The sequence below is a fragment of the Zeugodacus cucurbitae genome, chromosome 2 (assembly GCF_028554725.1).
Source record: "Zeugodacus cucurbitae isolate PBARC_wt_2022May chromosome 2, idZeuCucr1.2, whole genome shotgun sequence".
NCBI lineage: Eukaryota > Metazoa > Arthropoda > Insecta > Diptera > Tephritidae > Zeugodacus > Zeugodacus cucurbitae.
This window is the reverse complement of record NC_071667.1, coordinates 32,432,909-32,458,876: the sequence shown is the minus strand read 5'-3', so window position 1 is coordinate 32,458,876 and position 25,968 is coordinate 32,432,909. Positions and strand designations below refer to the sequence as shown.

Below are 25,968 nucleotides of genomic sequence, written 5' to 3'. Positions count from 1 at the left end.
GTATTTATTTTCAATGTGTAAACTGTTTCTTGACAAACTGTATCTAAATATTCATATAGATTATTTTACCGTTTATTCGAATTGGATCCACTCCATCCCATTTTTTAATTTTTCTGCCTGCGTGTGTTACTGGTTGGTTCGTTTCATCGGTTCACAACGTTTTAATCTAAAAATTATCGATTTGCTTTTTTACAGGGTCCTATGTTTTAAGTACCAAAAAAGTTATGCTCTATATAAACGTCTCCCTACAGACTTCTGCGATATATTTAGCCCATACTTTTCATCAACTCCCCATAACATTTGTCTTAAAAGGATTAGAATCCCTCAAATTTTTGGAGATGCGTACTTTAAACCTAAAGTCATTCCTCATCAATTTGACATGTAGAATCGCATATATGTAGCCTTGTTTTCAGTAATCCCCTCGGCAATACTTCAATGTTAGTTAAAAGGACAATACGGCGTTTGCCGATTAATATCATTTTGCTATTCCATATATATTATGATTAGTGGTAGGTTATATTGATAGTAATAATTACTTATTATGAAAATTTGTGGTGCTTATTTTAATCCGTTATATTTAAAATCGCGACCCACAGATTTTAATGTTATGTTATTATGTTTAGATCCAGACAAATCAGTATACAAATAGTTTGATATACTAATAGAGTCATACGTTGCGCAATACGAAATTATTTTTAGATATACATACATACATACATATATAATATTAGGAATACTTACATAGCCTTTAGTTTCAGTGCGTACATTTCCGTGTCTATGGATTCGGGTGCTGTGCATTTTTTATGGATGTCTTGATTGGTACTCCGAATACTTATATTTTTAGGCTCGGAGCAGTTTATAGATTCGTCCATCGGACAGTCATTGAACAGAAGTGTTTGTCTTTTTTTAGGAAATGGTAAATTTGGAGTCAAATTTGCTGTAGACCGTTTATAAAGAAATGAATCCGAAATAGGACTGGATGCCACTGAAATACGACTAAGATTATCAATTTCTATAAGATTAAACCTTGACAAGTTAATATGCGATGATTTATGCGAAGACTCAATTTCATGTCGCGGCTTTTGTTGTTTATTTTCCTTAAATGGCTCAATCGGTGATTTTGGATTGGACTCCTCTTGTATTCCTTTATCAAACGACATTTCATCATCCTTTTCAACTTCTTTTTCTAAATGCACAAACTCTAAGAATGATCGATGTGGAGTACCTTCAATTCTACGTTTACAATTAGAAGATAAAGCAGCCCTAGCTTCTTTTAAATTTAATATTAAGGAATCGCTACTACCATCACTAAAATCGAGGGCCTTCTGTCGCATCACAACCGCTTTGTTGACCTTCGCAACTTTCGAAATCGGTGTGCATTTTAACTCAATATTATCATTGTCTTCCTGCAAATTAATATTATGCGACGATTCGAGTTTATTGCTATCTAGCCCTGACAAGGAGTGTAAGTCAGATTTTAATGGTGCTATATCTTCATTAAAACATATAGTATGTCTCTGTTTATAAAGATTTTTGTTATTTTGCGGAGTTAGATCAAGTTCCGTAACATCTTTAGTTTCGTAACAGGTTTCAGTATCTTCCGACTCTCTTCTTTTGGGAGAAGTATTTCTTAAGGTTTGAATATTTGTTAAATTCAAACTCATATCTAAGGGATCATATACCGACCTTCTAAAATCTTTATTTGATGCATTCGATTTTTTGGCATTTAATATATAGTTACTAGGTTTTAATCCGCTGATATTTTGTACGTTGTTCGGAAAATCTCTGTTTATACTTTCAAGACTTATATCTTTTATTATTGAAGACGAAAAGACCTCTTTGGTGGGAAACGTATTTCCACCATCATGTTCGGCTTGTTTTGAGACATTTCCAAAAACCGTCTCATCGCCTACTTTTTCTCTCACAAGAAAACTTGTATTGTCTGTCGTCATATCTTCATATTCCAAAAATTCTGATACATCTTTCTTATTATTTATAACTTCTGAGATATCATTAATATATTCCTCATCTTTAAAATGCATTTTCAGTACATTATTAATATTAGGACTAGTCTGTTGTTTAAATTTATTTGGAAATACGACTATTTTTCCATCGCAAATTTCTGCATTCAACTGGCGAAGATTAAGCTTCTTACTTTTAATTGGTGGAAACAAAGGCGAGTTGTAACTAACGCTTCGTAATGAACTGTTCTCATCATTTTTAATATCCGATTTACCTTCTATGTTACAAATTGAGCTATTATTAGAATATTGACCATCTGAACCTGATTCAACTATTGTATTTGCGCATAGGAACCGATTATCCTTTATTTTCAGTATGGTACCCGTGAACAAATTTTCAGATGAAGCACACGCTTTTGTAGCGATCGGTTCTGTTGTTGCAGTTATTTGTAATTCTCCTTTAGAATTTAAATGAGAATAATTGTCTGAAAATAGAGCCAACAATATAACGAATAAACAATATTTGAAACGTAACCACTCACTTTTAGAATTTATATCCATATGCTCATTCATTTGCATAGAAATGTCCATAGACTCCTCAAAATTCATTGATCTCCTACCCGCATTGTTTACTGATTCTATCGACTCAAATGTAATTGTTGTGAGCTGGTTGTTAAATTTATTAGTAATAAATTCGATTTCGTCATTATTACTAACATTTATAAGTTTATTTGTTGAATGTGCTTCATTTTCATGTACTTTTGATATATCCATTTCCATCGCCTGCATTACACTAAATCTTTTTTGGTTAGCTTTGCTAACCATTTTGCCATCCGTCAAAATGTCTTCATTTCCGTAGTAAGTGTCTTCCGTAGATATTGGTTTTATTTCACAACCATCAACCTTTAAAAACATCAAATAAAATGTACTTTCTATATTTAAAACGTAAAATTATAATTTATAATATATTAAATTAAACATTTTCATTCAGCCGCTGAATTCTATATCTTGATTTTGTATAAAAATATAGGGTTTTGTAATTCTCAAAATAAATTATGATGAAATGACATTGTGACTCTTAAGGTATTCAACTCAACTCATTTGATGTTTTGATTCGACATTATCAATAAAAAGTCAGCTCTTCAAATTTTGTATCGTCCGTTTACCGGAAAACTATTGCCCTATTTTAATTATTTTTAAATACAATTTTAATAGATAATTCTACACAAATATTAAAAAAAAAAACTAAGGCGAACTCCGTTAAATCACCTTTATTCAAATACTACTCATGTTACAACACATTTTATATTGTTGTAATGAATAATGTTCTGATTTCAAACAAATTGCTAATGACTATATTAAAAAGATATTTATTAAAATTACATGTTTAAGATTTTTCCATTTTACGAATTATCTTAGAACTTTATAAAATAAAACAATGTACGTCGTGACAGACAGAAAAAATATATTCATAAAAAAGAGGAAAGAAATGTCCATTGAAAGTTCCACAACTGTTGGAAACTCAAGCTTCTACCACCGTATTCATAAATCTGACGTCTTCCTGCCGCTGATTAGCGTAGTTATTGCCTAAAGGAACTGAGTGTTACTCCCCTATTACGTCAAAATCGTCCTTGGCGATTTCAACGCTAGGGTGGGTAAAGAAGATGTCTTTGGCACAACAGTCGGAAAATTCAGCCTCCAGGACGAAACATCGCCAAACGGCCTGAGGATGATCGACTTCGCTGGGGCCCGAAATATGGTCGTCTGTAGTACCAGACTCCAGCATAAGAAAATACATCAAGCTACTTGGCTGTCTCCTGATCGAAACACGCGTAATCAAATCGATCATGTTGTGATAGACGGAAGACATGTCTCCTGTATTTTAGACTCGGGCCATTATCTAGTAGCAGCAAAGATACGCACTCGCCTCTGTGCAGCAAAAAACGCCCGCCAACAAACACAAGGAAGGTTCGACGTCGAAAAGCTGCAATCGCAACAGACAGCCACGATATACTCTACTCGACTTGCACTCCTGCTCTCTGAGACCACTTATCAGCATCTCGGTATAAGGGAACTGCTGAACGGAATCTCAAACTCACTGCGTACAGTTGCAGCCGAAAAAATTGGATTTCGAAAGAGGCCGAAATGCTTGAGAAGCTGGCCTCATTCGCCTCTTGTAGAGACCAAGGTGGTAATCTGGTAACCGATGTCCAGAGCATACTGGGATTATGGAGGGAACACTTCTCCGACCTGCTGAATGGCAGTGAAAGTACAACACCAGGAGATGGCGAACCCGATTCCCCAATCGATGACGATGAAACAGATGTTCCATTGCCCGACCATGAAGAAATTCGAATAGCAATTACCCGCCTGAAGAACAACAAAGCGGCGGGGGCCGATAGATTACCGGCCGAGCTATTCAAATACGGCGGCGAAGAACTGATAAGGTGCATGCATCAGCTTCTTTGCAAAATATGGTCGGAAGAAAGCATGCCTGACGATTGGAATCTCAGGCTGGTATTGTCACTGGCGAAGCGAATGAAATTTCAGTCGAATTTCGCCAGCTCGAATTGTGAGTGGAGAACACTTGGCGAATTCGCCAAAAATAAGCGAAGGAACCGGCGAAAATGAATATTTGGTATTGTCACTGGCGAATATGGAAAATTCGCTTCGCCTAAACTGTCAAAATCTGGCGAACACTTATTTCATTCGCCAGTTCAATTAAATTCAAAAACATGTTAACATTTAAACAAAATTAAAGGAATTGGAATTAAAAAAAAAATTAAACACCTGAAATAAAATAAGTATTTCAAATAATTAAAAATTAATTTCATTATTTTAATATTATATATTACACAAACTTATGTACTACTGCATTTAGGGATGTAACTACAATATTTACAAAAAATTCGTTATTTGTCTTCCGCTGCTGAACCACTGAAGTTTTTTTCAACTGGTTCCAGCCTCTTCGATATTTTTCCATAATGCTTTAAATTTTTTTCGCAACAGTTTAGTACTTAAAACACGTAATTGTTCTAAGAATATTTCATTGTTCACAAAGTATTGTAAAAGCTCCCTTTGAAATCCAGGAAGCTCCAGTTCACACACATTAAACCAAATACGCAAGTATAAAATAACCGGTTCCGATCCGTCACTAGATGAAATTTAATCAAGGAAGAAATCAGTTTCGTTTGTTTTAATGAAGAGAAAAGTGTCCAAAGGTTCCATGTTAATTGCTTTACGCTTCTCTGTTGTATTCATCTTTTTTATCTTTGCACCTTTCACAAGATCCGAAGTAGCTTCTAGACGTTTTTGCTGAAGGTATTCATCTGTAATTTCATTTTATAAAGCCGGTAATAATATAAATGTATATGGTCTTCACTGCATTCTCATACCTGTTTATATATTTATGAATATACTAGTTGACTCCGCAGTCGTTGCACTGCGTGAAATTATTTGTTTTGAAAACAAAGTTGAATTTGTATAGTGTTGGAAAACATTTATTTGCGGTTTTTCTAATTTTTTTTTTCAATGTAACGCAGCTTAATAAACAATATTTTTTGTTTTCTGTTCCGGTGCGTAAATGTACAGAGAAGATGATTTTTCAACTCGGGAATGAAATTTATGCCACACACCTCCAGCGACTGTCTTTGAGACCTGTTGATTGTCATCCCAAATGCAAGTCTCATTGGAAACTGAATACGTTTGAACTGAAATGGCAAATCGTTGGAACTCAAAGAAATTCGAAAATCAAGCATTCTGCCCCCTAGTAAGTCCCTTTAAAAAATTCTTGCAACTATTACATTATTCGATAGCTGCTTGAAGATTGCGAAGCATAATAAATGACAAAGCATTATAATGACAAAGAATTTAGAAATTTCACTGGATAATTCACAGCTTCGTCTTCATTTTCAACATGATCGATCCATGTGTATGAACACAAATATCCCGGAAGTTGATTTTAAGTCGTATAGATTAAGTCATCGACATCGGTATTTCTGACAGTTAAAAATCTGCGTGCACTCAACCAATCGTAGTTACGATAAATTTGGCTAAAGTTCGAATTGATATCAAACCATTAGAAGTATTAACCGGAATTTGCCCAGTTCTTTGCAGATCTTCTGCGGTGCTATCCTGTTGCAGGGACACACGCATATTCATGGTCAATCATATGGTTTTCGCGTGCCGCCAGTATCATTACGCCACCAAAGCGATGATTATTATTCCACAGATCTTTCATTGTTCTGTCAAGTGCTTCTAGAAAATTCATATACATATGTTTCATAGATTTGCATGTTTAACTGAAGCCACAGTGTCGTATGTGCCGTTCTTCCAACTTCAAGTAGCGTTGCTGCAATTCCAGTAGATGCGAGAGCCAACGTAATGCCATTTTGAGATCGAATTGTTGCCAAAATCCCGTTTTTTACATATTTACCACTGTTTCTTCGCTCCTATTGGTCGTGATGCTATATAGCCTATAGCCTTCCTCGATAAATGGACTATCCAACACAAAAATAATTATTAAATTCGAACCAGTAGTTTCGGAGATTAGCGCGTTCAAACAAACAAACTCTTCAGCTTTATAATATTAGTATAGATTATATATTAGCTTCCGTAGCTTTCACAGAATCATTGCACTGTAAGCTCTACAATATGTCTTCTTTATCTTTATTGAACTAATCTTGGTCATCGAACTCTATATCACACATTTCTTCAAGTACACAATTTTTGTTTACGTTTAAATAGAAACAACAATTTATGGACTTTTTGATCTGGTTGTATGAAATTCAAAATAAATCTTGTAAACAAAAACAATATTCAAATTAAAGATGTCAAAAATGTCAATTTTGGATGAATTCGTGTGACATTTTTCAATTATTTTGGTATGGCAACAAAAAAGTTAGGCGAATGTGTTCATTCGCCAGTCACAATACGAACGAGTCGAATTTTCGCCAAAGTGTTCGACTCGCCAAGTACGTTCGCTTCGCCGGGGACAATACCAGCCTCAGTGTGCTCTGACCATTCCATAAAAAGAGACATCCCACAATCCTGGCCAATTACCGTGGGCTAAGCCTCCTAAATATCGCCTATAAGGTTCTATCGAGCGTATTGTGTGCAAGACTAAAGCCCACCATCAACAAACTGATTGGACCTTATCAGTGTGGCTTGAGACCTGGAAAATCGACGATGGACCAGATATTCACCAAGCGCCAAATCTTGGAAAAGACCCGAGAGAGAAGAATCGATACTCACCATCACCTTTATGCCGCGATGTCTGATTTTGGTATCCCTGCAAAACTTATACGGCTGTGTAAGTTGACGTTGAGCAACACCAAAAGCTCCGTCATGATTGGGAAGAACCTCTCCGAGCCGTTCGATATCAAACGAGTTTTCAGACAAGGTGACTCACTATCGTGTGACTTCTTTAACTTGATGTTGGAAAAATAATACGAGCTTCAGAGCTAAATAGAGAAGGTACAATCTTATATAAGAGTGTACAGCTGCTGGCGTACGCCGATGATATTGATATCATCGAAAGCAACAACCGCGCCGTTTGTTCTGCTTTTTCCCGCATGGATAAAGAGGCGAAGCGAATGGGTCTGGAGGTGAATGAGGACAAGACGAAATATCAAAATAAATCAAGCAAACAGTCGGCGCACTCGCGTCTTGGCTCCCACGTCACTGTTGACAGTCATAACTTCGAAGTCGTAGATACTTTCGTATACCTGGGAACCAGTATCAACAATGTCAGCCTCGAAATCCAGCGCAGAATCACTCTTGCCAACAGGTGCTACTTTGGACTGAGTAGGCAATTGAAAAGTAAAGTCGTCTCTCGACGAACCAAAATCAAACTGTACAAGTCGCTTATCATTCCTGTCCTGATTTATGGTGCAGAAGCTTGGACGATGTCAACATTAGATGAGATGTACGAGTTATACGACGACATTCAGCGAATAAAAAGACAGCGACTGCGCTGGCTAGGTCATGTTGTCCGAATGGACGAAAACTCTCCAGCTCTAAAAGTGTTCGATGAAGTACCCGCCGGAGGAAGCCGAGGAAGGGGAAGGCCTCCACTCCGTTGGAGGGACCAGGTGGAGATCGACCTGGTTACACTTGGAATCTCCAACTGGTACCGAACTGCGAAGGAAAGAGAGGAGTGGCGCGCTCTCATCGATTCGGCTATAACTGGCTAAACGGTTCAACGCTAATTACATACATACATACATATTACGTATGACACTGTACAACACTCGGCTGGCTATTGGATCAAATTAGTTTTTCCGAGAAATTGAGTCATAAGTAAAAAAAATATGTTCCCTATTTTCGAAGTTAGTCTCCAAAATCGAAATATTGGCTCTATGGTATGGTAGGTTTATGTAAAGTATTATTACAAATCACATAATGTACATTGAGTAACTTTAATATTCGGTTTTTTTATTTCAAGCACTTTAACCCTTTCGGACCTGTTGGGACACATACATCCCAGAAAAAGTTTTCTCATAACTAAATTCTTAATTTTCCATTTAAACTCATTTAAAACCTTCCCGTCTGGTATTTTGAAGTTCAGGTAACGGCTCTGTGTTTTTTTGTGCTAAAATTGTAAACAGAAGACGCTCATCGCGAGATTATGGGAGGAGTCGATAGACTGGACCAAATGGCTGGCTTATATGATTTGAACCGAAAATCCAATAAGTGGTGGAAAAAAGTTGTTTATCGCCTCTTGATGATGTTTGTTGTAAATTCATGGATAATATATTCAGAGTTACGTCGTAAGAAGACGCCATTGATTGATTTTCTAGTAGTTTTAGCAGAAGAGCTCATTGATGAAGGTCAGAAAACGGCAGCCAATGTTCGCAGTGGAAGGTCTAGTTGCATTTCCAAAAAGAAGAAGACTTGTAGGAATACCGCTACTCATTTACCAATTGAAGGAGGCACAAGACGAAGCCTCAATAATATTGAAAAACGCACTAAAACGATATGTGAAGAGTGTCAAATTCCACTATGTAAGAATTGTTTCGCACCTTATCATAACGGATGATTTATCTAATATTTTTATGAAATATAATTTCAGTTTTACTAACATTTCCTTCAAAATAAATGAAATAAATGATTTTTAGTTGATAAAAAATATCCAACATACTGTTTAGTTTTTATTGAGTTATGTGATATAGAGACCCAACGGACTTATACGTCCCTCTCAAAACAACGGAATGGACACATATGTCCCACCCCCCTTAGGCCCTCCTGGAGGGGGTAGAGACTCCACTTCAAAATTTTCCACTTTTAAGACCTATACTAAAGCTATAGTAATCAATAAACCAGGAAGTTTCCTGCTGGTTGCTTTCAGGTTCGAAAGGGTTAAGTGCGGATAATATGGTTAAAATCAATAATTAAGTAAAATTTTTGAATGCCAAAGTGTAGTTTTAATTTTTGCAAAGAATATATGTACATATCGAAACATTTTTGTTGGAAGAGTACTACAAAATAATTAAAAATAATAAAACAGTCAAAAATTCACTCAACATTAATATTCGGTTTTATTGATAAATTGATAGAAAAGCGTTTTAAAAACCAAACATTTTTGAGTTCTTTGTGTTATTGCCTTGGTTTTTTATAACTTCGCTCAAGCGATTTGAAATATACGACATAATTTTCAAAGTGTAATTATTGTCTATTTATACCATTCTTCCTGGATTCGTGTTTTTTGTGCCGTGAGAGATGAAACCGGGTTTTGACGCAACGCCTGTCCAATTCACCCCATAATTTTTTATTATTTAAATTTGATTGGATTTATGTCAGGATATTGAGTCGGCGTTTCTATAACTTTGGGACAATTTTCAAGCAACCAAGACCTTACGGTATGTTTTTGTTTTGGGTCATTATCCTGATCTAATTTAAATGTATCCGTAATACCGATTTTGATGGCGGTTTCTTTAAAACTATTTCTCAAAATTTGCAGAAAAGTGTGCTGGTTCATAATCCCATCAACAAAAACCAAAATTTCCGACGCTTTTGGATGATATGCACCCACACATGTCCACCTCCGTATTTCACCGTCGGTAGTAAGTTTCAGTTTTAAATCTCTGTGTTGTAATGTATTGTTGTATTTTTGCCCCTGAATAATATTGTATATAGTCCTTAGCTTAATATTAAATATGTTGGACACCTATTTTTTATTTATTTCTTTGAAATAATGAAAGTATACCAATTGGTTAAATTTCTTGTGAACTCATTTGCATCACAATTCTGATTTCCAATTAGATCCGTGCAATTCGAAACATGAATACATGCCAGAATATTCGCAAAAAAACTCGTGTTGGTTTTTTTTTTTTTGAAAAATTTAGTTTGTCTTATTACATATGTTTAGAATATTATCCAAAAATATCAAATCGATCCGAATAATATTCTAAGAGATATACCCTTTGGAAGTTCAGACCACGTCAGTATGAATATACAACTTTAAACTTTGTTTAAGTCGGTGGACACGATATCTCGAAAAGTCATGAAGCGAATTTTGTTCAATTTTTGCACACATCTTTGAACTAACATTATCTTGTTAATGAACGAACGATTCTTTTGTATCTTTATTACAATAATTTTTTTCGACCCAATATATTGCCACTGAATATTGTTTAAATATGTTGTTTTGATATTATTATTATTATAAACCCAAACGTTTACCCTCCTCCCGCCCAACCGACGCATGGGGTGCAATGCGCAAAATAGCGGAATTTGCCGAGTCTAGAAAGGCAAGAGATTTTGAAGCGTCGAGTTCTCAAACTGCTCAGCTACAGAAAGAAACATTCAACAGCTGAGATTTAAAATTTATAAAAAAAAGTTAAAAATTTCTGAATACTACTTATTAAGAGAAGACAAAATAGTTTTTTTGATGCTAAAGATTGAGTCTGATGGATCAAATGTGATGGAAAGAGATTAAAATCCTGACATATTCGGCGGAATGGTTCGTTTAACTCAAAATTTATTCTAGAAGATTTTAGAAGTAATAGTCTAAACTGCATATATGAACGCAATGGGACATTAAACTTAATATCAGACAAAAGCAATGAACTACAAACTTAATGAATTTTCCTAGGACTATTATACCTAGCATTTCTCTCCGACTAGTGAGTGTAGGTTTCTAAGTTTTAAACGACGTGTATACGGAGGAAGATTCAATCTTGAATCCCAATGTAAATGTCCTAAAGCGAAAATTTGTTTTTGAACGGACTCTAGCTTATTAGAATGTGTATGGTAACTAGGATTCCATACAACAGAACAATACTCAAATAGTAGTCTTTAGCAATGTTGTAAAAAGAAATTAAGTAATATACGGATCACTAAATTCTTTAGAGCACATTTAGCTTTTAAAACTATTGAATTTACATGAGCGTTAAAATTTAGTTTAGGATCCATAGTAACTCCTAAAACAACAAAGCTAAAAACTTGCTCTAAGCTGAAATTATTTATTACATATGGAGAATGGTCAACAGATCTACGTGAAAAACACATCGCTTTACACTTTTTAAGATTCAGTGCCATATCATTTTAGTGACACCAAGTAACAAAATTATTTAAATCCCATTGTAACTCATTCCTTTCATTATAAGAAGTATATGATTTAAAAAGTTTTACATCATCCGCATATAATAAAATTTCTTAAAACTTAATTACGGAAAGTATATCATTGATGAACAACAATAACAGAATGTCCCTTCCCTAATTGAATCGGATAAGGTATTATTAAATAAAACTTTTTGTTTTCTATTATTAAGATATAAGGATATCCATTCAAGAAGAAAACAAATAATTTTTTGCAAAAGATATGAGTGGTTTACTCTATCGAATGCTTTATTGAAGTCTGTATATATAACATCAGTATTCCTATTGTCCATAAAACCCATTGACACATGGTTTACGAATTCAAGCAAGTTTGTTGCTGTAGATTTCCCTTTACAAAATGCTGATCTATGCAGTACTATTTTCAATAATTGAAAAGAGAATGGTGGGTGCATCCTTACAACCAGAGGCGCGATTCGGAAAATATTATTAAAAATTAAATTTATGAACTGAGGATGCATCCGAAAAATCGTAACGCCTAAGATAAGTTATCGAAATTTGTCTACATATTTTATATAGTATACTTTAAGCCGCTCTTTTCCCATATAAAAATTTCTTTCTTATGTAACGAGACAAATTTTTAAAGCAGTCCTTAATGGATTTTATGCTATTCTATATTGACTCTAAACAACGTTATCAGTGTAATTATTGTACTTACGTACAACAATGTTAGTCTTCCATCTTTATTTGATTTTTTAAAAGAAGTAGTGGTGACATCTGCGTCCTTCAAACTTTCTTCTAAAATATGTTATACTTCCAGCGTCTCATGCTCCTTGCTTTTGGCTAATCCAACTAGTTGAGCCAACAATAGAAGGGATTATCCTCAATATGATTTTTTTTAATTTATTTTGTTAAATAAAAGAAGAGGAATGTTCGCAAAGAGGAATTTTTCGAAGTTCCTCATATATGGTCTCTTACAGCCGGTTTCACGAAACAAATTTAAGTGAAAAATAATTAATTTCAGTTCCACCATTTGACTTAATTTTTATTTAAATGGTCACGCTTTGCCATTTAAATATTATTTAAATACTGTCGTATGTAACCATGGTTACGCTTTTCTATCAGCTGAATTCCGATTTGTTTACCATTTTGACAAAGAAATACAACTTATTTGTTTATATAAATCAGCTGTTATTCTTACTAACATCCCTGCCATTTAATTTTTTTGATGCCAAATGTCAATAATGGTGAAACGCAGGAAATTTAAGTGCAAAGTTAAATAAAAATTAAAATTAAAATTAAATGGAACTTAATTTTCAATTAGAAACTTTCGTGAAACCGGCTGTTAGTGTGAAAATTTACTTTTAAAATAAGTAATGTTTGCTTAAAAAACTTTAAATAAATGTAAAATTTCAATTTTTGAATGTTAGCAATGTAATTTCAAATATTTGAAGGGAAAAAGTGTGTCAAATGCGTGAAATTGCATATTGAAATTTTTGATTTGATTACGGCACCTTCAGATAGCGGTGCCAAAAAATCGGAATTGTGACCCGATATATTATGTATTAGATTTATTTCATTTTACATTACGAAAAGTATACAGCAATGAGAAAATTGCAACCAATATAACACTTTGAACCCAAATTATAGCATAACGGATAAAAGTTTGCTGGTACAATTCCAATTTTTTTGGCATCGCGATCTAATGGTCTGGTTGGATAGAGGAGGTCCACCTGATTTTTCACTTCAGATATTTCAAATTATACTGTATGCATTGAAATAACTTAACATTTTAATTTGATTTAAGTTTTCTTAACAAAAATTACGGCTGGGATTTAGTATAGCATCCCACGATTTCGGGGATAATGTTGGTATGGTTGGATAGAGGAGATCCTCCAGATTAAGAATATATATAGGAGACTTAGTTTTCGAGATATACGCGTTTAAAGTTTAAAAATTGTCTAATTTTAACACGTAATTTCTCGCTATATATTGGATTTTCCATTTATGTTTTGCACTTAATATACACTTGCACTTCACTACTTTCTTTCCATATATTTATTTTACATAATTTATTTACAAATTTGCTTTAAATAAGCGTTTTAATTTTTATTCAATTTTATCAATTCACACAATAACAAAAGGGTTGCATGCTGACGAAAAATAAGCATTGCCATATCTAAAAAATTGTAAAATGAATCAAAGTATATAGAAAGGAGAGATATGGGATATTACAAGAACCACTATACTATGATAGGAAAAATAGTTCAGTATTTCTCTTACTTTGACAAACCCCGGTGTTGGATCGGCCAGGGTAATTTTTTTGAAGCGCGGCCGAAGGCCGCCAATGCAGAAAGTAGTTCTACGCGAAGGCACTTAGGACATCCCTAAAATCCCTACTTTTTATTTATTTTGATTCATTTGAAATTTTTTTAGATATGGCAATGCTTATTTTTCGTCAGCATGCAACCCTTTTGCTATTGTGTGAATTGATAAAATTGAAAACAAATTAAAATGCTTTTTCAAGCAAATTTCTAAATAATTAATATAAAATAGACATATGGAAAGAAAGTAGTAAAGTGTAGTAAAGTGTATAATAAGTGCAAAATATAAATGAAAAATCCAATATATAGCGATATCTGTATTTTAACACATCCTTACCTCGTTTTGGTCACCATGATGAAGAAGTCCTTTTCCAGTAATATTGAAAACTTTATATGCCAAGTTATGTATCTCCATATTATTTTCTCGTAAAACAACCTTACTCTGATTTTCCATATAGTGAGAGTTTTTGGAAACAGTCAAAATATTTTCTTCATTAACACCATTCTCCTTATAATCAGTACTCGTAGCGGTTTTACAACCCAAAGTCGTATTTCCAGAAACATTGAGCTGATCTGAAATTTCATACGAGTTATTCCAACTTTTAGGTTTTTCTTCTGCGTGGAATTCTCTGCAAAGTTTGTTGTTATTTTCAAAATCAATTTCGGTATACCAAATACTAATACCTCACAGACTTTCTCCCACAAAAACTTATTCGACGCTTCGGTTTAGCATGATCTACACGACCGCCAAATCTTTTAACCGCAGCAGAATCAGAGCATTTGAGCTAAACCATTTTTATAAATGTCATATAAATAAAATTAGAATTTCAGTATTCACTCACAGAGCTTCGTCTTTCCTTTTTCTCCAAATCCATGATATAACTATAACAAAACTGCTTAATGAATTATTTACCAGTAAATCAAAATTTCAAAGCTCAGCAAATTTTCGATATCCTATACCTTGTTCGATACTAACCGACAATGAAACGATACGTGAACCTAAAGGTGTGTTCACACCGTGCAGTAACGATGTCGTTACACGGGAAAGAGCTTGCTTTCAAGTTGATCACACGAACTAATTCATAGAACGTGTAATATAGGCAATGTCAATTTGCGGACCAGCGTGTGAATTGTCAAAATCCAACAAAACAAAATGAGCCAATTTCACCACAACCATTGCTGAAGGAGAAATTTTAACAGCGACACGTTAACATTATGGAGCATTAAATGAAAAATATGCTCAGATCTTTACATTGATTGTATAGCCGCATGTTAGCCTTTTGGCTTAAGTATTTATTTTTATATGCAATCGTATCTGCTGATACGATATTTATTTGGTATTAATGAATTGTACAATTTATAACATTGTACATATAGATTTGCATATGAAATTATTTAAAGTAACTTTCATAGAAAATATTTTTAATAATACTCATATTTGAAATACATACATATGTATATAAATATCATATTCCTTTCGTATTAATAGAAATTACATTCATCAGTTCGATGTAATGAAACCGAAAGCAGCATCACAAGTCAATATGACAACCAATAGGCGAAGCCAAATTTTGTAGTAAACACAACAAAAACATTTTCATTCATAAACGCAAGCGCACATTCAACATGGCAACGTTGCTTCATTCATAAAATCATCCCCCGCAAATGCCATGTCTACAAACGCCGCGACGATGACAAAAATCATAAATTGAATGTTTTTTCAATATTTCTTCCAATAGGAAAAGTTGCAACACTGCAAAAACCTATGTACAAATGTGGCAACATAGCCCTTAAGTCGATTTAAAATATTTTCAGCACAAATTTTGAGACCCGCAAAAATTTATGTCGATATGTTTGCATGCTCATACATATTCATACATACTTACCGATTTTCTGCCAACAACGCAATGTTGAGTCGTTTTGACGTCGCACAGGCGGCCATCTACACAGTCATATCGAGCATTACAGAGCAGTTTAAAGTGATCCCTCCTTAATTATAAATTCGTTAATTACGTATTGGATAGTATTGACCTACAATTAGCAAATATTAATAATTAAATGTATTTAAATATTCTATCAATATATTATGCCATATTTTAATGTACTACAATTGATTGCTGTAAGAATCAAGACATAAAAGAATAAACGATAATATGAGTTGGGGATCTGGACCTCTCTTCCTGCGAACGCGCGACACTGATTACAAGTTTTTGACTTAAGAACAAAAAATCCCATTTTGGGGCCACATATTTACGCACATTTACATTTATAACAAGTAAGGAAGGGCTAAGTTCGGGTGTAACCGAACATTTTATACTCTCGCAATTTATTTACTTAACTTTATTTATATTATATAATACGCAATTTGACCCACATACTCGTCAAATATATTGTATAAAGTCCATTGAAAGTTGGAAACCATAATATTAGGTTAGAAGCACAGAAGTCCTCATGTTCAATATATGGGGCCTTAAAAACCTATGGTGCGATTTCGGCGATTTTTAGAATGGGGCTGCCACACTATAAACATAGTATTTGCGCAAAGTTCGGCACCTATATCTTCACTAGTGCTTACTTTATATATTGTAAAGTACACGATTCAGATCGAATTCAGAGTTCTGGAATATGGGAAGTAGGTATGATTGTGATCCGATTTGGACTATTTTCACAACATACCATTGGGATGTAAGGAACCTATAACAAAGCAAGCTTCATTGAAATCGGTCACGTAGTTCCTGAGATATGGTTTTTGACCCATAAGTGGGCGACGCCATCACCAATTTTCCATTTTGTAAAAAAATCTGAGTGCAGCTTCCATCTGCCAATTCTTATGTGAAATTTAGTGTTTCTGACGTTATTCGTTGGTGAGTTAACCAAGATTTATTTAGTACTTTTCAACCGAACCTTTGTATGGGAGGTGGGCGTGGTTATTATCCGATTTCTTTCATTTTTGGACTGTATTAAGAAGTGACTAAAAAAAAAAGACTGCAGAAAGTTTGGTTTATATAGCTCTATTGGTTTCCGAGGTATGTACAAATAACTGATTTGGGGGCGGGGCCACACCCACCTCCCCAAAAAAATTACATCCAAATAGAAGAGTGCTGTACGAGAGAAGAGTTGAGTTAAATGTTTATGCACATTTTGCCCTTTGTTGCATATGTGTGTATGTAGTGGTGTTATTAAAATTTCTTTGAATGTGTTGGAGTTTCAGTACCCATGACTTGCTGGGCAGCCATCTATCAGTGGATACTGTTCGATTTATCATTTCAGGGTAACTCTTTAATCACAGGTATTGGTCATTTGTTGGGTCACCGTTGCGTTACTTAAATTTTGTTCATTGGTCTCCATCGGTCTTCATTCTATAGGTCACCTACTTTTCCGTTTAAAAATGAAAAATTGAAATTGTTTTATTTTTATTTTTATTTATTTATTATAATTGTATGATGTATTTACATTTATAAATTAGTATTGTATAATATTTTAAACTTTTAATAATCATTGTAGATTAATTTCTAAATATTAGCATTTCAGTACAAAGTGAACTTTTTGCAAACGTTTTTGCAGCTATTTATACATTGATTTTATATACATTTATATTTATACATTGACAAAATTTACATATTTTAAAAATAAAGTTAGTATTAATTATAAAGTCTCGGCAAGCGTATGTGTGTAAATGTGTGCGTGAATATGATTTGCGTTCATAGGCATAAACGTTTTGCTGAATTTTTGGCAGATGAGCATAGGCTTTTTGAAAGAATATTGATACATCGATATTATTATTTCAATCCAACGATATTTAATAGCGATAATTAAAATTTTGATATATCGATGTATCGATACACAATTTCAAGTATCGAAAAGGTATGAACAACGATATTTTTTTATAAATTTTAAGTGCTGAACACAAAGACGACGACACGACACGACGTAGCGACGGCTGATCACAAATGTCGCTTTGAAGCCAGCGTCTTGAACATTTTGAAGACGGCAGCGACATATCAAACAGCAATTTCATTGTTGCCGTACTAAAATCTTTCGCTTCAATAAAATTTACATATTTAGTTTAAAGTGAAATTATTTGTGCAAAAAATGTAAAAATGGTCGATTTATTTGTTTTAAATAATCGATTATTATTATAAATGATATATCAAAGTTATTTTATGTTTCTGCTGGCAAAATAACGTCATACTTGTTAGAACTTTGAATTATTTTACATTTCACATACTAGTGGCAGCTCTACAGCGGCCATTGTCGTCGGCAAAATTGGAAACATTTCTAATTTGGCGACAGAGAAGACTTCAACCCTTTTGACGTGAAGTCGTGCTGTTGTCAAAAAATCTGTGCCCATAAGAACGCGTGTATTTTAATATTTGACAGATGTCGCTCGTCGCTTGTCGTCTTCTATGTGTTCAGCACTTTAGGAAAAAAAATCCTAAAAAGAAATACATTTTTATCGTGTCTTGAAATAATACCGAAACATCGATATTTTTTTTATAAAAAATAAATATGCGATATGATAAATATCGATACTTTTTTGGACTTCCGACATCCCTAGATGAGGAAATATTTTCATGAAATATTATAATTATCAAAATAAAGAAAATATGCTATTGAGATTACTATATTAACGTAGATCTGCAAAAATTCCTTTTAAAAAAATATTATTAAAAAAGTTTCTGAATTACAGAATTCGAACGTAAATGCTCGGGACCGCATTTCGTTAACTACTTCGCGCGTACAATCTGCACTATAGGGAAAATTGAAATGGGCGCCTTAGCCAGTGTTTTGTTCTGATCACTTGCGTCTGTTTCTTCATTGTACCCAGTTCTCTCATGCTGTGCTATACTCTTTTCTTTCGAAGTGGCGAGTTTTCGATGTTCCCTTATAATTTCGCACTCAAAAAGTTGCTAGGTAACATTTCGTCCTTCTTATTATTATACGTTCTTTGACATAGCGTCTTACACGACACACATTTATGTACACTAGGGCGGGTCGAATTTTTTTCGCATAAAGCGGCTAGCAAATGCGAAAACAACAGAAAATTCTAAGAAAGTTTTGCCAACCCTGGGTTTAAAATTAATTCACAGTTCGCGCAGAGCGACTTTAGATTTTGAGGTCATACTTATTAAATTGTACTCAAAAACCTATAGTTTTAAAAATAACAGCATGCCATGCAATTAACGCAATAATAGCAGGCTTTTGTAACTTATTTGTTTTTTCACGTGGCTGAGCAAAAAGTAACAAAAAAAAAGCAATCGTACGGTACTCTTACCACGCAAGTGGTCTGCGTTGAATAAACAATAGTGTTCGATTAATAAATTATAATGGAAACGTCTGCAATGTCAATTGATACCACAAATTCAGAAATTGATAGAATTTCAGTGCACTCCGGGTGTTGTGTTCTTCGCCGTCTGAATATTGATTTGCCAAGAAATTTAAGTGATCTAAATCTACCAAGTAATCGTGACGTATTAAATTACAACTTATTTTTACGCGTGGCAAGTTGCAAAAAAAATTGGAAAATTTGGAATAAACTAAACATTCCGTTAATCAATGAAAAAACTGCCTCGAAAAAACTGAAAACATTGCTAAATAAATATCATAATGAAATAAAATTTAAAAGAAGACCAAGTAAGTCTCAATATTTCTGGAAAGAATTGATCAAGTGTTTTATATTGGAAAATGTCAGTGCGCAAAAACAATGCCTTGCTGCTGTGGTTTAATACCCATTGAACTCCAAGAGTTTATGATTGATCAGCACAGGAAGAGGAAGCTAACCATTCCCGAATTCGAGGCGATTGCTGTTGACCAACTTTTTTTCCCGGCTCAACAAATATGGATGTTGAATCAGAGGTGATATTTGCCATGCCAACTGCAAGAGAGCCAAGTTCGTGGAAAAAAAATTAATAGCAAAAGGTAGGATACACCTCTTTTCGCTAAGGCGTGCGATAAGTTTGGAATCGGTAATAGAGTTGCTTCTTTTTTGGCCACATCGCTTATCAAAGATATTGACTTTAAAGATGAAAATGGGGAACCAATAATTATGGACAAATCTAAAGTTTCACGTGAAAGAAAGAAATGTAGGGATTCTCTTCGAAGAAAGCAACGCAATGACTGTGATCTGGTAGTCTTCTCCTTTGATGGCAGAAAAAACAACTCTCTGACGAGCGAAGAAGAAAATGGAAGATATCATCCGAGAATGGTAAAAGAATAACATTTAGTAGTTCTTAAAGAGTCTGAGAGCAGATTGTTGGGTTACGTAAAAGTCGACGCCGAGGACTCTAAAACAAAACAGAGGCAATTGTGCGAGTTCCTTATAGAAAAAAAATGTCCCTTGAGAGACTGATTGGAATTTGCTGTGATGGAGAAGTAACAAGCGCAGGTTCTGCAAATGGAATTTTGGGGAGATTCGAAGCCATGTTGAATATAACATTGCACTGGTTTGTTTGTTTATTACACTTTAATAACTTCCACTTCGTCACTTCATAAATAAAATATTTCTGTAGGCTGTACCCGACTTTGAGCCAATTTTGTTGGGAGATATACCTCCACCATTCTTGAAAAAACGCTCTCGACTGACGCTCAGTACTTGTATCGAATGGCAAATGTAGTTTGTGATGGTTTCTGCCACGAAAATTTAGCCGGAATGAAACCGGGACAAATTGTGCACTCTCGATGGCTAACAAAGACAAACAGACTCTTACGAATTTAAAAACTTCGGCAACTTACATAATGAAAGTTTACGTACCAATGTACTTTAACCCAAGTTGCGAGAAATTGTTAACACTGTAATCCAAAATAATTCATACTTCGCTCATCCGGAAAATATCTTACTGGCAATGCTTTATGATAGGAGAAAATATGTTCGCGAAAGAGCCATAAAAAATATACTACATTATCGTGATAAAATTTGTGATCTGACTAATCTGAGGGTTTATGATAAAAAGCACGCAATAAATTTTGAATACTCAGACTACTTTGAACTGGTTGACCTAGATGATGACAGTGTTTTGTCTGAGCCTCCATTCTCAGCAAACATTCTATACGAACACTTGTTGCAGTTTATTGAGTCTGATGATCCGCCGCTTCCTGATCAAGGGCTTCCATGTCATACCCAAGCAACTGAGTGTTGTGTACAGCTTCTGACAACAGCTTCCCAACGCGCTATTGCAAAGAATAGAGACGATATCATGGCCGTAACTATAGAAAGTCGTACTACAACACCATGCATGGAATCCAAAAAAGATTTTAAAACCTAAAAAACTAAAGCTAGAAAATATTCCCAGTCATCAGTAAAAAAAACCAATGTCTGTAACTTGCACCACAAAACCATTTAATTTTTTGAAAACTTAATTACAATAATAAAATTTTATTTTCGATCCACCGTATTTTCCACAATTTTAGAATTAAAAAAAAAATATGGGAATATCTGTATGCTGCATTCATAGAAGCACAAACTTTCGTTATAATCGAAAAAATCAAGCACAATTTTCCGGATCGCTTCATATGAAAATATAGGATTTTGAGTAGAATTTAATAAGTATGACCTCAAAATCTAAAGTCGCTCTGGGAATTCATTTTAGACCCATGGTTTCTTGGCAAAACTTTCTTAGAATTTCCTGTAGTTTTCGCTTTTGCTAGCCGCTTTGTTGGTTTTTTTCCACCCATACAAATCGACCCGTCCTAATGTACACCAACCGTAAAAAATCGAAAATTTTGGCCAACATCGGCAATATGGTAACGAAAATGGTACCAGAATAATCTAGATTTTTTAATCAAAATCGATAACTTGCCAAATTTATCCAGACATCGATATTCGTAGTTGCCAGAATGTTCGAGTGGCGATGTGATGCCAACAATCGAAGAATGAAGGCTGCCGGACTGGCAGCAAGACACAGTTCTAATAAGAGAGTGGTCGAGTAAGGACAATAAGGAGAGAGAGTAAAGTGTAACAAACAAGTTATAAATTGGAGTTGTAAAGTACAGTATTGAGTAATAAAGTGTAAAGGACAATAAGGAGAGAGTTGTCGAGTAAAGTGTAACAAACAAGTTATAAGTTGGAGTTGTAAAGTACAGTATTGAGTAATAAAGTGTTAAGTAATAAAGATTTAAGTTCTAGTTATCCGTGATTGACTTTCCCTAGCCAGAACTTGAGAACTGTAACATAAAAGATCTGTTTAATGGGCCTTGTATGTATTTATTTAATATTTATAAATATTATATTGTGACGAACATTTATGCTAGAATAAACTAGAATCAACAACGAAATCGATAACTTGCCAGATTTATCCAGACATCGATATTCGTAGTTGCCAGAATGTTCCAGTGACGATAACTTGCTAACAATCGGGTATATAGGGGCTGCCGGACTGGCAGCAACACACAGTTCTAATTAGAGAGTTGCCGAGTAAAGTACAAAAAATTAGAAGTAAGAAGTTGTAAACTTGTACAGCGAGTAATAAAGTGTTAAGTTTGTTAAATTAGAAATAAAGATAAGTGTATATCCATTAAACTTCTTCTTCTTCTTAACTGGCGTAGAAACCGCTTACGCGGTTATAGCCGAGTCCACAACAGTGCGCCACGCATCTCTCCTTTTGGCGGTTTGGCGCCAATTGGAAATACCAAGTGAAGACAGGTCCTTCTCCACCTGGTCCTTCCACCGGAGTGGAGGTCTCCCTTTTCCTCGGCTTCCACCAGCGGGTACTGCATCGAAAACTTTCAGAGCTGGGGCACTTTCATCCATTCGAACAACATGACCCAGCCAGCGTAGCCGCTGTCTTTTTATTCGCTGGACTATGTCTATGTCGTCGAACAACACATACAGCTCATCATTCCATCTTCTGCGGTATTCGCCGTTGCCAATGTTTAAGGGACCGTAAATCTTCCGCAAAACCTTTCTCTCGAAAACTCCTAGTGCCGTCTCATCGGATGTTGACACCGTCCACGCTTCTGCACCATAAAGTAGGACGGGAATGATGAGGGACTTGTAGAGTTTAGTTTTTGTTCGTCGAGAGAGGACTTTACTTTTCAATTGCCTACTCAGTCCATAGTAGCACCTGTTGGCAAGAGTGATTCTGCGTTGGATTTCAAGGCTGACATTATTATCGGTGTTAATGTTGGTTCCTAGGTATACGAAATTATCTACAACTTCAATGTTATGACTGTCAACAGTGACGTGGGAGCCAAGACGCGAATGCGCTGACGGTTTGTTTGATGACAGGAGATATTTCGTCTTGTCCTCGTTCACCACCAGGCCCATTCGCTTCGCTTCCTTATCCAGGCGGGAAAAAGCAGAACTAACGGCGCGGGTGTTGTTTCCGATGATATCAGTATCATCGGCGTACGCCAGGAGCTGTACACTCTTGTAGAAGATTGTACCTTCTCTATTTAGCTCTGCAGCTCTTATAATTTTCTCCAGCATCAAGTTAAAGAAGTCGCACGATAGCGAGTCACCTTGTCTGAAACCTCGTTTGGTATCGAACGGCTCGGAGAGGTCCTTCCCGATCCTGACGGAGCTTTTGGTGTTGCTCAACGTCAACTTACACAGCCGTATTAGTTTTGCGGGGATACCAAATTCAGACATCGCGGCATAAAGGCAGCTCCTTTTCGTGCTGTCGAAAGCAGCTTTAAAGTCGACAAATAGATGGTGTGTGTCGATCCTTTTTTCACCGGTCTTCTCCAAGATTTGGCGCATGGTGAATATCTGGTCAGTTGTCGATTTTCCAGGTCTAAAGCCACACTGATAAGGTCCAATCAGTTTGTTGACGGTGGGCTTTAGTCTTTCACACAGTACGCTCGATAGAACCTTATAAGCGATGTTAAGGAGGCTTATCCCACGATAGTTGGCGCAGATTGTGGGGTCTCCCTTTTTGTGGATTGGGCAGAGTACACTGAGATTCCAATCGTCGGGCATGCTTTCTTCCGACCATATTTCGCAAAGAAGCTGATGCATGCACCTTATCAGCTCTTCGCCGCCGTATTTGAATAGCTCGGCCGGCAATCCATCGGCCCCCGCCGCCTTGTTGTTCTTCAAGCGGGTAATTGCTATTCTTATTTCTTCACGGTCGGGCAATGGAACATCTGTTCCATCGTCGTCGATTGGGGAATCGGGTTCGCCATCTCCTGGTGTTGTACTTTCACTGCCATTCAGCAGGCTGGAGAAGTGTTCCCTCCACAAACACAGTATACTCTGGTCATCAACCACTAGATCACCACTGGGGGTCCTACAGGAGTGTGCTCCGGTCTTGAAACCTTCAGTTAGTCGCCGGATCTTTTCGTAAAATTTTCGAGCATTACCCCTGTCGGCCAGCTTGTCAAGCTCTTCATACTCACGCATTTCTGCCTCTTTCTTTCTTTTTCTGCAAATGCGTCTCGCTTCCCTCTTCAGCTCTCGGTATCTTTCCCATCCCGCTCGTGTTGCGGTGATCGCAACATTGCGAGGTAGGCAGTCTGTTTTCTCTCCAATGCGAGACGACAATCCTCATCATACCAGCTGTTTTTTTGGCTTTTCCGATAGCCAATGGTTTCGGTTGCAGCTCTACGTAAGGAGTTTGATATGCCGTCCCACAGCTCCCTTATACCGAGATGCTGATGAGTGCTCTCAGAGAGCAGGAGTGCAAGTCGAGTAGAAAATCGTTCGGCTGTCGGTTGTGATTGCAGCTTCTCGATGTCGAACCTTCCTTGTGTTTGTTGACGTGTGCGCTTTTCTACACAGAGGCGGGTGCGTATCTTAGCTGCTACAAGATAGTGGTCCGAGTCGATGTTGGGACCACGAAGCGTACGCACATCAAAAACACTGGAGACATGTCGTCCATCTATCACAACATGATCGATCTGGTTGCGAGTGATTCGATCCGGGGACAGCCAAGTAGCTTGATGGATTTTCTTATGCTGGAATCTAGTGCTACAGATGACCATATTTCGGGCCCCGGCGAAGTCGATCAGCCTCAGACCGTTTGGTGATGTTTCGTCATGGAGGCTGAATTTTCCGACTGTTGTGCCAAAGACACCTTCTTTACCCACCCTAGCGTTGAAATCGCCAAGCACGATTTTGACATCGTGGCGGGGGCAGCGCTCATAGGTACGTTCTAGGCGCTCATAGAAGGTATCTTTGGTCACATCGTCCTTCTCTTCCGTCGGGGCGTGGGCGCAAATCAGCGATATGTTGAAGAACCTCGCTTTGATGCGGATTGTGGCTAGACGTTCATCCACCGGAGTGAATGCCAGGACTCGACGACGGAGTCTCTCTCCCACCACGAATCCCACACCGAATTTGCGCTCCTTTATATGGCCGCTGTAGTAGATGTCACAAGGACCCACCTTCTTCCGTCCTTGTCCCGTCCATCGCATTTCTTGGATTGCGGTGATGTCAGCCTTTACTCTTACGAGGACATCAACCAGCTGGGCAGAGGCACCTTCCCAATTAAGGGTCCGGACATTCCAGGTGCATGCCCTTAAATCATAGTCCTTTATACGTTTGCCGTGGTCGTCATCAAAAGGGGGGTTTCTCATCCGAGGCCTGTGTTTCTTATTCACTGGTTATTCGTTTTTATGTGGTGGGCCCCAAGCCCTACGCACAACCGCATAAGCGGGATTCGCCTTCTCACTTTAGCTCGCTTCCAGACGGATGTCTGTTGGCTACCCAGAGGATACTTGGTCTAAGGAAGTTGTGAGCTGCTTGAGCCACATGTAAAAGAATCGTTCCTGGCCACTCCCAAGTGAATGGCAGTCAGAAACTTTCCTCACTTACGTGAACTTCTACATATAACTCCATCCTCCCATATCCATTAAACAGTGACTTTTATTTGACAATCCAATGATCGAACTCAAGGTAGAGTTTTAGAGTAAACGACAGATTTTGGAAATCCGTTACAATTGGTGTACGAAGTGGGATTTACAAATAAAATTCCATAGGAGATAATGGTTAAATTCAACGATTTAAAGATACCACAACTCAAAAAGGAGTTGGAACAACGAGGCTTGGCATCGAATGGGTTGAAAGCTGAGTAACAAGCCCGTCTGCGAGAGGCCATGGAAGAAAAAACATCAATGTGGACGAATTTGTTTTTGAATCGCTGTTAGAAGAATCGACAACGAAAATTGAGGAAAAGGAAGAGATTCCA

At 36.2% G+C, this 25,968-nt stretch overlaps 1 protein-coding gene across 3 annotated transcripts in view; it reads right to left on the bottom strand.

Moving 5' to 3' along the window:
- LOC105220122 (uncharacterized) overlaps positions 1 to 14,843 on the bottom strand; it is a 28,372-nt gene extending 13,529 nt beyond the window's left edge. Inside the window, exons 1-6 of one of the 3 annotated variants that reach the window (XM_054228637.1) lie at positions 14,686 to 14,843; positions 14,528 to 14,628; positions 14,181 to 14,472; positions 2,679 to 2,864; positions 2,504 to 2,627; positions 742 to 2,446 (exon numbers count right to left, since the gene is read on the bottom strand). In XM_054228637.1, coding sequence (XP_054084612.1) covers positions 742 to 2,446; positions 2,504 to 2,627; positions 2,679 to 2,864; positions 14,181 to 14,472; positions 14,528 to 14,628; positions 14,686 to 14,718 — 2,441 coding nt within the window. In that variant the 5' untranslated portion in view covers positions 14,719 to 14,843. Of the gene's footprint in view, positions 1 to 741; positions 2,447 to 2,503; positions 2,865 to 12,237; positions 12,449 to 14,180; positions 14,473 to 14,527; positions 14,629 to 14,685 lie in introns of those variants that run through there. The other 2 variants (XM_054228613.1, XM_054228661.1) reach the window with 2 other exon arrangements.
- Between the last annotated feature and the right edge of the window lie 11,125 nt (positions 14,844 to 25,968).